Source organism: Lichenostomus cassidix, chromosome 7 (genome assembly GCF_008360975.1).
Source record: "Lichenostomus cassidix isolate B80296 chromosome 7, HeHo_3.0, whole genome shotgun sequence".
Taxonomy (NCBI): Eukaryota; Metazoa; Chordata; class Aves; order Passeriformes; family Meliphagidae; genus Lichenostomus; species Lichenostomus cassidix.
This window is the reverse complement of record NC_139488.1, coordinates 11,703,748-11,718,090: the sequence shown is the minus strand read 5'-3', so window position 1 is coordinate 11,718,090 and position 14,343 is coordinate 11,703,748. Positions and strand designations below refer to the sequence as shown.

General features: G+C 39.5%; 1 protein-coding gene across 12 annotated transcripts in view; it reads right to left on the bottom strand.

The window, feature by feature from the left end:
* Nucleotides 1-14,343, bottom strand: part of CARF (calcium responsive transcription factor) — a 38,999-nt gene that overhangs the window by 21,000 nt on the left and 3,656 nt on the right. For 8 of the 12 annotated variants that reach the window (XR_014853427.1, XR_014853428.1, XR_014853429.1 and 5 more), the window contains exons 2-8: nucleotides 14,154-14,275; nucleotides 12,336-12,572; nucleotides 11,094-11,214; nucleotides 8,780-8,909; nucleotides 7,102-7,186; nucleotides 2,943-3,132; nucleotides 620-740 (exon numbers count right to left, since the gene is read on the bottom strand). Coding sequence is in view for 1 of the 12 variants with exons in the window: in XM_085066191.1 (XP_084922317.1) it covers nucleotides 620-740; nucleotides 2,943-3,132; nucleotides 7,102-7,186; nucleotides 8,780-8,909; nucleotides 11,094-11,214; nucleotides 12,336-12,572; nucleotides 14,154-14,275 (1,006 nt within the window). In the remaining 11 variants the exon portion in view is untranslated. Of the gene's footprint in view, nucleotides 1-619; nucleotides 741-2,942; nucleotides 3,133-7,101; nucleotides 7,187-8,779; nucleotides 8,910-11,093; nucleotides 11,286-12,173; nucleotides 12,251-12,335; nucleotides 12,621-14,148; nucleotides 14,276-14,343 lie in introns of those variants that run through there. The other 4 variants (XR_014853434.1, XR_014853435.1, XR_014853436.1 and 1 more) reach the window with 4 other exon arrangements.

The window sequence follows — 14,343 nt, the reverse complement described above, 5'->3', positions numbered from 1 at the left end:
CAACACCAATTGTGAACAGGCTGCAGCTCACCCAGCTATGCACAACTGAGCACATACAGAGCTAGCTGCAACTACTCATCAAACACACTCTTAGCTCAGGAAAAACTGAACAAGCACCCAGAAGAATGCTCAAGGGTGAGGAAAAAATCATTAGCGTTGAAGGAGAAAATCCCAGTGAACAGGAAAAGCTGTAACTCTTTCAGCACATAGGACACATGCTGAACTAGGATGACTGACTGATATCAGTGCAATTAAAAGCCTGAAGAAGAAACAACAAATAAGATGACAAAGTTTTAGGAGCAGATATAGTCACTAAAGGACACCACAGTGCCTCATTAATGCTTAGGTAGATAATGAATCCCACATGTATTTCATAGAGTGATGTACTGCTACTTTGCATCCAGGCAACCTATCAAATTTCAGGCTTATTCAGTCAAACAGGACAGTGTTTCTCCCTTACCTCTAAATGAGTATGGGCCTCAAGTTATCAAGGAGATGAAGCTAAAGAGCTACAGTGAGTATCAGCTACCACCCCAAAACAGTACTCTGTCATGGCTCACAGAAAGAATGCTTTCTTAGGATGCTCAGTCACTCTTACAGCTTTATAGATAATTCTTACCTTGCTGGACAAGTGGCTTTGTACAGCTGGCCAGAAGTGCTTTCCTGCTCACCAGCTTTTTTGGGCTGAAATCCTTTCCTTCTTGGCCCATATTGGCACTCCATTACAATGGCTCTGCTTCCTGGAAACAGAAAATAATACACTCTATTCCAGCAATCACCAAACTCATTACAGTAAAATAGTAACTACAGAAGAGATGAGAGTTCTGAAGCAATGATCTGTTTGCCATCAGACTCTTCAGAAGACAGAAACCTTAGATATAGCAAGCAAATACAACGCAAATGTTTCTCTCACAGCACGTACGAACACAGAGCACTTTAAACCATTTCTCAAACTCACTACACTTCACAGCGCTCCTGCAACCTATATGAAAGCAAAATATTGGATTCTCCCCTGGTGAACACCAATATTTTACGGAATGAGAAGTCTTGAAAGGTGCCAAAGGAGCACAATGCTGGTAATAAACATAAAAAGCAGAACCCCCAAAATAATGGAGAAAATTCACAGCTGAAACCAAAGGTGGGATGGTTCCGGTTGGGATAGGGCTAACTTCCTTAACAGTAGCCAGTATAAGGCTATGTTTTGGATTGTGCTGGGAACAGTGCTGGTAACACAGGGCTATTTAGTTACTGCAGAGCAGGGTTTATACAGAGTCAAGGTCTTTTCTGTCTCTTACCCCACCCCACCAATGAGGAGGCTGAGGGACACAAGAAATAGGGAGGGGACACAGCTGGGACAGCTGAACCAACATGACCCAAGTCATATTCCATGTCATATGGCACCATATGCAGCATATAGAGCCAAGGGAAAAAGGAGGTAGGGGGGGATGTTCAAAGTTACAGTGTTTGTCTTCCCAAGTAACCATTACAAATGATGGTGTCCTGCTGAGCTGGGGATGGCTGGACACCTGCCTGGCAATGGGAAGCTGTGAGTGAATTCCTTTGCTTTGCTTGTGTGTGTGCATTCTCCTTTCCCTTTTAAACAGTCCCTACCTCAACTTATGAGTTTTGTCACTTTTACCTTTCTGACTCTCTCCCCCATCCCACTGGGGGAATGAGTGAGTGGTTCTGCGGTAATTTCCAGCTGGGGTCAAACCACAAGAAAAAGTCAGCAGCCATTTCCAGTTTCCTGGCTCAAATCAACACTTCAGATCATGCTGTCCCATAAAAGCTCAGCCTCGCAGTTAGGAAATCTTAAATAACATAGTTTCAGCACAGCATACCCACACAAAACCAGACAGGCTTAAACAAATACTGCTTTGCTCAGTATTTGGAAGAGACTTCTTCCAGCCAGCCCTCTAACAAAAGGGATTGACAAGCAAAGCATTAAAGTGATCAAGAAAATAACATCTTCCAAATTTCTCCCACATAATTTTTAGTTATTTTTTAGCTGTAGTTCATGCACTCCAGTATGCAGGCAAGGAGCTGCCTATGCCACAAGTGAAATACCCAAAAACCTTTTTAAGTATTGTAACAGCAACATAATGTGTTTCTATAAGATACCAAATTACCTAGATGAAACTAAAGATGTCTCAAACGCATGTTGGAGGACAAAAAGAGTAAGTTGCTTTGATTTTATTCTTTGTTTTCTTTCATCTCACAGTTTACGGCTGAAGCTTTAAAACTGGTGCTAACATTTCTCTTTTTTAGTAACTTTCAAGGAAAAAAAGAAGAAAACACTCCTAACATAACCTACATTCCTGTCACTCATTTTCTCTATGTAGCAATTAAAGCCTATTCATTTTACATCCAAATTAAACTCTTAGTAATTTCACATATGCACTGCACAAGCTAAATATGTAATTACCAAGCTGTGAAGTCTGCATGTACATTTAAAAAAAACCCCAAAACCACCAAAAGTCTCTCTGCTGAGGTCTGTTGATGTTTATGTTGTTTGTTTGTTTGTTTGGCTTTTTGAATTTATTTATTACTTTAAAGGTTGCAATTTAAATAATTTGACTCCTAGGGAACAAACTCTCCAAAAGATTATCAAGTTAAGCAAGAATAATCTAACAAGCTCTTACCCTCATGAGAACTTTCATGCCCTAATAGAGCAGATGGGACCTCCACCTAAAGACCCCATCACAAGAACCCCCATCAAATGGTGCTTAGCTAAGTTCTAAAGAACAAAAGCAAATAATCACAACAAAACACAAAAAAGGAAACAAGCTCCTTCAGACTCTCACAGGAGCATCCAAGCTGTTCCTTTTTATATGTTTGTGTCTTGACCTCATCAAAACTAAGGAACAAAGATTCCTCTTTATGGCCAGCTGGCAGCTGATGCTGAAATTTTGAAAGTAGATATTAACATAAAAGTTAGTTACCTGCATTGACAAAGGGGATCCCATCATATGGGACATACTGAGATTTCCACATCAACCGTGTGGCAGGTTTGGCTGGGCTTGGAGACTGGCGTGTCCCCCACACACTCTGTGTCTGCTGCTTGTGGAGCGTGAGAACGCTCTCTAACTCTGTCTCACTCACACAGTAGCCGCGGTACGAGTCCCCAATTCTCTGCATGGAAAGGATGGGAAATAATAGGATTATTCACCCATCTGACTGCTGAACATTACACAAGAAAGCAAAAGCAGTCAGGGACTCTGGGAGGTGAGAACACAGGCCTAGATTTTTGGCATTTCACAGTTTCTGCCCCACACTAGTATCCTCATAAAGAGATTTACCATAGGATTCAACATAAGAGTGGTCTGCACTGAGGTCAGGAGTTTGTCAGCCATTCAAGACCCTAAGAACACCAAGAACCCCTGAAAAGGTTACAGTCACTGCCAAATCTGATTTCCAGAGGTCAACTTCACGCCTGTGGTTTACCCCCAACACACACTTCACTTGCAGTCACTGACTAGACAAATTAGTATTAGAGGAAGTTTTTCACTTGACTGCCATAGAGAATCTCTGAATCACTAGTAATTTGTCTCTCCATCTACTGCAACACACACACGCTGCACTGTGCTGAGCTGAAGCAGAATGCACCTGCTCATGCCACCAGTCTCACCTACTTAGTGCACTAACTTTGAACTGTCTCACACAACATCCCTTCCAGCCTTCAAGGCACTCTTGATTCTCAACATTACCCAGAAACATACTATACCAGATTTGCCATGTCAAACTGATGATGGTTTCAATGAACTCTGCTCATATCTGGGCAACTCCACAAAAACTGCATCTAACTTGACTCAAAGCAGTTAATCCAACTACTCAGTGCCACCACACACATAGTTGGTTCAGTGCTGGTCTACCAGGGCTAGCCAGCAAGCAACAAAACTACTGGGATAGAGAAGGACTTTCCATCCAAACTCAGAAAGCCATGCTCGCTTCTCTTTATATGCAGCTCAGGGTCAGGCTAGCCAACCAGCTGTAACAGCCAGAGTAGTTTGCCTGCTCAGTCTGACAGTGCATCTGTGGGACAAAGTCATGTTGAATGAGTACTAAGGCCTGACATTTATTTTGCCACCTTCAGTGACAGAACAGACAGATGTTTAAATAATACTGACAGCAAAAGCAGCAACGGTTTCTCTCCAAGATTCTCACACAGCTATTTTAGTGACAACTGCTTAAAAGCTGCCTCATAGTCATCTAAGAAAAACAAAATGTCCATGGTTAGCAAGACCTAGAGTCAACAAAAAACCAATGAAGATCTTGTGAATGAACTGGGCCAGCACAGTGCTGCTGTTACTGCAAGGCCAGACACGGAGGTTTGTGTGTGCATTGGGTGTGTGAGTCACTGAGACACAAGCTGTTCACACCTCAGAGCTCACTGCTCTGCAGGCACCGTTGCAGCAGCTGCAAAGGCTGCACTTAAACGGCTGTGGGAGCAAGGGACCTTGGCAATTGTTCAGCTAGAAATTATGAATAACATTTCTGTCCAAAACTTCACCTGAAAAATTCAGGAGAAGCAAAGCAGCTTGAGCAGTACCAGAACTACTTTCTTTCCAGAAGTTTCTTTGCCTTTTGGAAGAGGGATTACAGCACCACTCCACACAATAAATACTGTGCCACCAGCTGGGCTTTTTCCCCATATCTTATACCAGTCACTATAAATCAGCCACTGACCTTATTCCAAAGAGATGAGAAGACTGACAAAACTATTGTGTCAGAAAAGTAGCAAAAACAGTTAAGGCACACTCTCCTATTCTGGCTTTACTTTTGCACAAGTTAGATCATTTTCCCAAAACTGGTGGGAGGGAAGGAGGAGAAGAAGAAAACCATACAGTACATAAGATCTCTGCTCTCTACGAGCTTCACAAGGAGGAAAAGAATAGACAAATGAGACTATCTACTTCAGACAAATACATCAACTTAGCTTTGTATAGTTAATTAATGCAGTTTTCAATTACACTTTATTTCAGTATGCTGATACAGTCAAGAACTACATTCTGATCAGACCACTGGAAACTAAATACATCATTGAAAGTAACCGTTAATTAATTCCTTTTAAACAATGCAATTACCTTGAAGTAACTGCATACTCTCCAGCCCTTTGACTCCAAGGCTCAAGCCAAAAAAAAGGAGCAATTCCTTCTCTCTCCCCTGGCCTTGCCTTAGCAAAGGTACATATAAGCTTACCCCAAAGTACACAAACCAACACTGCAATTTTCCTTGAGGAAACTAACAGCAGCAGGGTACCAGAGGCATTACGCAGTCCAGACACAGCAAATGTAAGCTGAACATTTCAAGGCAGTCAGGGAATCAACACCAAACACAGAGCTTGCTGGTAATTTGGATGACTGTAGCTTTTACTGCTCCGTGCTTGCCTGCAGCACTAACTGCCAAAGGAGTCACTGCCCTTTGGAGTGCAGTGGCTTCACCTGCTGACATCTTGTTGCAAAGTCATTTAGACCTCAACACTGTTTTAAGTTTTTTTCCTATTCTGGCAGGCAACTGAAATAGTGGAGTTGTGAGCTGACATATTTACCAGCATCTCTCCAAACTGGATCTCCAAATTCCAGTAGGACCCTTCAATTCTGTTACTAATAACAGAACATTTTGGCACTTGAAAGATAAATACCTCAAAATCCCAATGTCTCTAGTCTGTGCCCAAGAAAAGGCACATACATTCCAGCACTCCCTGGTGGATCAGGAAGGATTAATGCACACAGGAAACAGTTCTGCTGAACAGCAGAGGGAAATGGTTATGTCCACAGAACACATTCAACGAGACATTATTTCTATTTACTTTTCTTTACAAATAAGAACTTTTCCATACATGCTGCTGTGAATTTTAAGCACAGCAGGTGAAATTTCTTGTAACAGATAGACAAAGCAGATCAATCGTAAGTCCTCTGATAATATGATACCAATAATAACAATTCAGATAAGCCACATGGATGTTAAGACAGGAAAGAATATGCCACATAGTGCTAAAAACACAACGACCTTTATCAACTAACTGGCCGACTGAATTAAGAGACTGATTCTATAACAATGGTATCTCCACCATGGAAGAATTAATGCTATTGATTTTCTGACCTCTTAACATTTAAGTGGACATAAAAGTGGACAGTACCATTTGTGTTAAATAAATAGCAACACACAAAAGGAATAGATTAATATATTTAATTTTAAAATTGTTTTAAGCTGATACCAAAAGAAATTCAATTTCTAGGTCCCTCAAACTTCCAGTTATCAGTGGCCAAGCCAATGGGAGAAAAAAAAAAGAAGTGCTAAAGATATCTACAGAGATTAAGCAGCTAGACAGTATGAGCTTTCCTTTTAAAAAGCATTAAGAGAAAATAAAATAAACATCTATCAGGAAGAGTCTGGTAGCAGGAGGAAGGGGTAGTTGATCTCTCAAGAAACTTCCCATCTCCCTTCCTGTTAAGTAACTTATGATACATTCTAGCTGTTGATAGCATCCCAGTCATCAGGACAGCTCTGCAGACACCTGACAATACGCAGATAAAGCAAGAGCTGTGGTTAGGTCAAAAGCCATTACAGAGAATGAAGAGAGCATTTTTTAACAAAGGAGAAAACAAGCACATGTAATCTAACCTACTGGGACACAAAAAATAAATCAGCAAGAATATCTAAAATAGGAATCCTTAGTAAAATATTGACATTAGGATGCTTTAAGTCTCAGACTTGACACTGGCCAGTCACATGCGTTTTGATTTCCGCATGATAACACAAACCAATATCAACAGTTGCAGAAGCCAGCAAAGTTTGCACTGTAGTTCAACAGCAAACTCTAACAGGGCACACAGTGGCTCTTCCCAGCATGACAAGGTATCAGGTTTTCAGGTATCACATTTCTCACTTTAGGACTTGTTGATGGTCAGTTATTCTGAAATTCACAAAACAGAAAGGGATTTCATAGCATTTTATGTGTTTAACTGTGCTAGCAGTACCGGTACTATATACCAGGAAGATTTAACACCTCCACAGCTATGAATTATCCCTTTCACAGAATAGGATCATTATGTCAGAGCTAGATGATAAAACATCAAGTCAGAATTCTTTGTGGCCCACCTCACAGTTCCTGAGACGGCGTGCCCATGCAGGTGTATTTAGTGGCAATGGTTGAAGAGGGATGGGAAAAGGATCTTCCACTACACTGAAAAAAAAAAATAATGGAAGTATATACAGACATTCAGAAGAGCAACAGTTTAGTCTAAACTAGAGCCAACATCAAATCAGTGTATTATGTATAACCCTGGAACAGATGATCAAACTATGGCTGTCGTATCAACACACCTTAAAAACTGGGGTTCATTTTCTTCATATTCTATTTCATTGTTAAAATAATTTACAAGGAATAAAAGGATTTTAAATCCCCACCGTCTTCTATGTTTAAGTCCTCCAAACACTTAGTATTCTTAGCATTGTTGTCTGATAACAATAGACAAAACACAGTGAAACAGAGCAGCTGATTGTCTTGATAATTTTCTCATGCAAAATGATGGTAAAATGTGGAAGATTAAAACCAGTATCAAACACCTGTTAAATGCTGCACATTTTAATATATTTTAAGTTACTGAAAAATAGTTCCAGTAACTATTTTAAGTACATACCTAGTTTCTCCATTCCCTAAATCCTGGGACAGAAACAAAGCTTACTTGCTGTTAATTACTCCAAAACAAATGTATCAACTCCTGTCTATACAAATATGTCTAATTTCCAAGATTATTTTTCTGACATGTAGAGACAGTGTGCACATTATCTGTCCACAAACTTTTCTCTTTGTTTTACATGTTTCTTAAATACATACAATTTATGCTTTAGTAAGATTACTCGGATCTTTTCCTCTTCTTTGAGGAAAAGATTTCTAAAGAGCATAAACCAATGCAAAGCCAGCTTGCAGTCCACACATAATTTCTAAAGAGCATAAACCAATGCAAAGCCAGCTTGCAGTCCACACAGCAAATGTCTTCTTTGGGAGTTTGTTGTTATTGTCATTATTTTTCATTGCTGTTGTTGTTTTATTTGGTTGGTTTGAGGTTTTGAGAGGTTTTTCAAGTAAAAAAGAATTCCAGAGCATTCAGGAATTTAAATAGTAGGCAACATTTAGCATGGGGAGAGAATCAGACTGGTATCAAGTGCAAAATACATAACAATCAACTAACTTTGGAAACTTGGCTAATCAATCTGCATAAGCGTTTCACCAACATACACCATTAGAAGCTACTTTCTCTTTTTCATCAAAGGACGCTCAAGGAGTTATCCAGAGAACAAATATTAGGCTCTCACAGTTAATGCCAACTACTAAAACCTCCATCTCAAAAATTCATCTCTACAAGTAACTGCTCTTGTGGGAGCACAGCTTGTATAGGTTCTAGAACACTCATCCAAGAAACTCTTCTGCCTCAAACATCAACTTTCCCTGCATTTCCTTCACCGGGTCACTTTCAACTCTTGGCTGGCAGTAAAAGTACCTGTTTAAAGTAATTTCAGTAATTTGCACTGTTTTACTTGAAATGCTCACCTATTCCTCTGGAATACAGGTACTTCAACTGCTTCTATTGCTCTGGCACATACAAAAGTTGCCTGAAATCACAGTTAGCTACACATCATTCACTAACACTATGCGTTCATAACCTCTGTTCCATGGTAATTTTGTGATAAACACTGCAAAAACAAACAGCAAGAAAAAAAGGCAGTGCTAACAGTGGGTCAAAGTGATTGCTCATCCTTTTAACTCCTGACCTACCTGGTGGTTGTTTTTTTTGATACAGTGAGAGATGCCTGTGGATGTAGAATGTAACTGCTTGCACTGTCTGCTATAGAAGCCACCACCACAGTCTGCAGGTTCCCATCACCACACTTCTCTTCTGAAACATCTTTACAAAAATAAAGCAGCTTCTTGGTTAATAACTGAACATAGAATGGGGAAAAACAAGCTATGATTAATGTGCGTTGTTAAAGCAAGCCTTTTGACACAGGAAAGAAGTCCTGTAGATGATAAAGTAGTCTAACAGTTGTGAATCAGTGCTTAAACTCCTGGGGCACATATGAAGATACACTTGATAAGGTTGCTTACATTTAAGGACTTTGGTAATCATGCTACTGCTTATGAATCCCTTCACAACAAAGCAAGTAATCAATAATCACTTGCAAATTACTCTGCTTTACACTTCCAGGAATACATATAGGAATGCACAAGTATTTTGTTCAGCTGCAAGTCACATACTGGTTGCTTTTAAAATAAGAAAAAAATGAAGTAATGATACTGTTTTGTGCTTAGAAAAGAACACTTAAACAAGAAAAACAGGACTCTTGTAATTGAATCTGACATGCTGTTACAGCAAATGTTTTAGCCTTTCTTGGTAAAGGGGAGCAATCCGTAAGCCAAAAATTGCTCTTAGATTGAAGCCTGTGTGTACAGTTAAACAAAAACATAATGGAAAACTGTGAAAGCAGACATTCGATATGTTGGTCTCTTTAGGTGAGAGATTTTTGCCCTTCAACTATGAAAGTTTATTTCTCTCATCCAGACAGAGAGTGGTAAGCTATTGACACAGTACAGAAACGGATCCACAAGAAAGCTCCATAAGAAGATTCGTAAGTGTGCACTTGAATTAACACCACTCTGGCTCACAGCACTGGTTCCTCCCTATAGATGTGCTCTTAAGACATGACAAGGCTACTCTGAAGTCTGCACCATTTCATGCACAACCATCATGCACAAACAAGTGAAACTCAGGGGCTGACAGGCCATTCTCCTTCCCCTTCAATCTCCATAGTAAACCACTGAAAAGTCTTCCTAACTGTCTTTTAAAGATCAAATAACTACAAAGTCTTTCTCACAGTAAGTCTCTAGAAAAAAACAAAACAAAAACATACCACAAATGACACCTGTAGCACTGTTGTAGAAAATGTATTCAAATACTATGACACCAAGCCCCACGTTGAATGAAAAATGAAGATGAAAAAATACTACTTAGTATTGCAACTTAGTGCTTACAAAGAGCAGCAATTGTTTCATAAGCTAAGGCTCTGTCAGCTTTGCAGTCACGTAAGACTCTGCTGTAACCAAACATAGTCCTATCTCTGCAAGAGCTGGGGAGGGAGCGAAGGCATTAGGGTAGGAATAAGCCTTTCAATGCAAGGTCATGAAACCATACTGCAACCCTTAGTGAAAAGGGCTAGATCATGACTTGAACCCCAAGTCTTTTTCCATCCACCCAGCACCAGGACTCTATCCTTACTCTGAGCTATCACTCCACAGGAGCACTTGATCAGTGCTCAGATTTTGAGAGTTTTATACAGAGAATGAATAAACAGTTTAAAAAATATTTGAGTTTAGCAGAACATGACCACCTAGTTCATAGTCTTACCCTGTGAACACAAACTAGTACACAGCATTTTGTCATCCAGCAAGGACTGAAGATAAATAATCAACACTTTCAGATTTCAGTATGTCCATTTCTTGAGAAAACCCTAAAAAAACCCACTTCTAGTTGTGCATCTTAGCACATGTTTAAAATGTGACAATTAACACATTCCAATGAATGGAAAGTTACATTTCATTTTCCTTGACTGGGAACTGAATTTCTACCTAGGTGATTCATTCCCGGCTTCACAAAAGATGCATCATCACCAGTGATCGCTGGAATAGAAGATTTAATGTTCTTCTGGCTGGTCTGCACGACAGGAATTAACTACATTCAAAATGAAATAAACAAATACTGAAAATTTGAAGCTGACAGTACATCTGATGTCACAAATGTCCTTATTAACATTAAATAAGGCAAGAAACAACTCTGTGCTTGATATGTCAATCTACCCATCACATACCCTTCTGAAAGGGGGCATAATAGCTCTTCTTTCATAAGGCTTTTGTCCAACAGAAAATGTGGTGTGTGAGGAGCCAGATTCATAATTAGAAAGGAGATTCAGTGCATATTTTGTCTTACAACTGACTAAGGAAAGGAAACACATAAAAATAAGGTGCTTAAAAAAGATCATGCGGGATGTACTTAATCACGGAGCACACACCCTCAAGTCCCACAGGTTAAACTCACCCTCTGTGCTGGTCACATCCAGAAGCTGACCTGGAGGAATAATCACTTGGGTCACTCCTGGCTGGGCAGAAGGAATGACATGCAGCACCTGTCCGTTTTCTGACTGGCTGGCAACAATCATCTGTAAGGTAGTCACACAGAAGGATGAATGGCACTGGTTTGTATGGTGATCATGCAGCACAACTGGGTTTGCTTATTACCAGAACAGAAAATATTTTAGAATATAATTAGGGCCTGTAAATTTACTTGACTTTATGTAATAAGAAAACTGTCTCTCTATTGTCAATGTCTTAAAATTACTTTCCCCTTTTTAAATAGCCCTTTAATTAAAGAAAACACCCCACCACTGTATATGATTTTATAATGAATTACACACTTATTTGAAACTTACAACACTATTATTAAAGCTATCAAACACCTGAAAGCCATTCATAGCTGGGTGTGCTGTAAATCCATTCATGGACTAGCAGAACTAATCATAACATAAAAATTTTGACATTTACTTCTAAGAAACTGACCTCTGGGCAGCATTTAATGCAAAACCAGAGAGAAGAAAAGCTCCAGAACTTTAAAAAAATACAAATTCAGTCACCTGGGATTCTGAAAAACTTAAACAACTCTTTATGGTATATTTTCCCCTAATTACAAAGGACTTGACCCCAACAATATTACAAAACCTAGAGTAACAAAAAATATCATCTTGTTTCTGATTTATATATATAACATATAAATGTTTCTCCATTTATTATAAATGGAGGAAGCATCTTTACTGAGAGCACAATACATGCCAACCAAACTCTCTGGGTGAGAGCATTACCTTTTTTACAAAATAGATGTTACAGATTACAAAGCAACATTTTAAGAATTAATTGAGGGCTGAGGAAAAGGTGAGACATAATGACTTATTTCTAATGTTCTGATTCCCCCCAAGAAACCAGAGACTTATCCATGGAATATAGAGCAAGCAGCAGCAAGAAGTACGCGATCTTACCACACTATAGCATCCAGGTTTAGTACTGACAAAATACATCAGTTGTTGTTTAATAAGATTAGTAATGGCTGCAGACAGGATTTGCCTACCTGAGGAAGGGCAACTGGAGCATGAACTGAACCACGGAGAAGTTTTAGCATGTTGCTAAAGTCTGAACCAGATGTTGCTACAACAAAGCACCAGGTAAGAGAGCTCTTCAAAGAGCTCCCTCATCTGTGAACACAGCCCCAGCCCTGTTTGCAGACACTCACCATGGGTGCACTGGGCCCTCCCAGGGGCTGCAGCTCACAGAGGGGCTGCAGCTCACAGAGGGGCTGCCTGCTCTGCTCTGCCAGGTGGAATTCCTCTGCAGAGTGGGACCGTGGCTGCGGCGGCCGCGCTGGCACAGCTGATGATGGAGAACTGCCCGAGAGGGGGACTGTGATGGGCAGGGCTGTGGGAGAGTCACTCTGGATAAACAATGGATCCCTGGAATCCATGCACGTTAGCTGCTCTCACAGAAGAAAACCAGTAAAATGTACTTCAAGCAGTAATGTCTACGAAGAGAAAAAAAAAAAAACCCCACAAAAATAAAGAAAGAGAAAAGAACATTTAAAACCAGTGTGCTGGAGTGTATACTCAAAGGTATCTCTTGTCCTTTTGATCAAGATGCTAACACTAGGAGTTCTACTTCTGTTTTCCATTTCCATGATGAAAAAGTATTCATATTCCTACTTCCTAGAATGAAGTCTCTCTACCAAATCAAAAGAAAATCCCTTTCACTCAAAATCTGCCCCCCAAAACCACTTATCACTTTAAAACGTCTCAAGTCTTTCCAGAAACTGAGAAGACTTATATCAAAACCAAAACTGTAAAATATTCACCAGCTTGATTTGACTTCAAAAGAAATCCTAGATACTATTCCACTTGGCCTTTCCATACATGCATTTAGCTATGAAGAAAAAAATCTCTATACATTTTTTTAATTCCTTACCACTGAAGAAACACAAGCAACACAACCTCCAATTCAAGGCCAAGAAGCGTACAGCACAAGGCCAAGAATCAGATCTTCAAAACCTTAAAAAAATAGAGCTTATCCTCATCAAGTTTGAAGAGCCAAAGACTTAGAGTACATCCCATTTTAATTTAATTGCATAAGCACAAATATTTGTCTTGGTGAAACTCTGACAACACAAACATTAAGCATGTAAAAATAATGTAAAAAATAGGCAGCCCCTGTGTACAATAACATGCCAGGCTGTTACTTGGCCAATGCAAGAGAGGCTGCAATTTCTTGTATTTCTTGCAGCAACTGCACAAATGATTCTGATGTTTTTGCGAGAAAAAAATTAATACACTATAAATCAAAGAATGAGGGAAAATGTTTCTAAATTTTATACAAAGTCAGATTTGTCCTAAGTAACTTCATAAAAAATTCTGCAGGTATAAATCTTCTGTGCTGAAACTGCGTACTATAAACTACACCAGAAAAGCAGCAGCAAACAAATGGCACTTCTTGTGTTAGAGATACTGTGCACAGACCATAAGCACACAACTAAATCACTACCTGAACAACATTTGATGTTAAAAGAATGTTCAGCAGAAGAGCATTCACGCACAGAAATCTCCCCAAATAAGAATATCTGGCAATATCTGATAAAGAATACATGAAAGACTCCTCTTCCCCAATATCTACACAGGTGTCCTGTGTCCTTACAGTTTTATTTGTCACATTGGGTCACTAAGCAATGTGACCTAATTTTCAAGTGTTCTGAACTTCTCCTATTCCAACGCACGTCATAAAGTATTCTTTATTTAAAAGGTTTTGTTAACAAAATAAAACACGCATTTCTTCAGCACTGTAACAGGACATAATTACTGAAAGTTGTCATTGTAACATCTGGATATTCATCAGTTCAAAACTGAAAGGCACAGGAATCTAAGAGGAGGATGTACATTCTTAAAAGACATGAGTTTAGTATTATTCTAAAGGCAAGAAAAAAAGCCTGCATTGGTGAAACAGTATATTTTAAACTCATCAGAGTGGATGTAAAGGAAGCATCTACAAGGACAAAGCACTAGTACCTCACCTGAAAAACCTGATCATCTGTTTCTGACTCTCCTGTACCATTACAGCTGCCTATGAACAAATTGTTAGATCCTTCCATAGCAATGTCATGGTCAGCTCCATTTTCTTCCATTACAAGGTGACCTGAAAAGGTTATAAAAGTTCATTTTAGCCTTCTGCCAAGAGATCGCTGCAGGTGTTGTCTTTAGGTC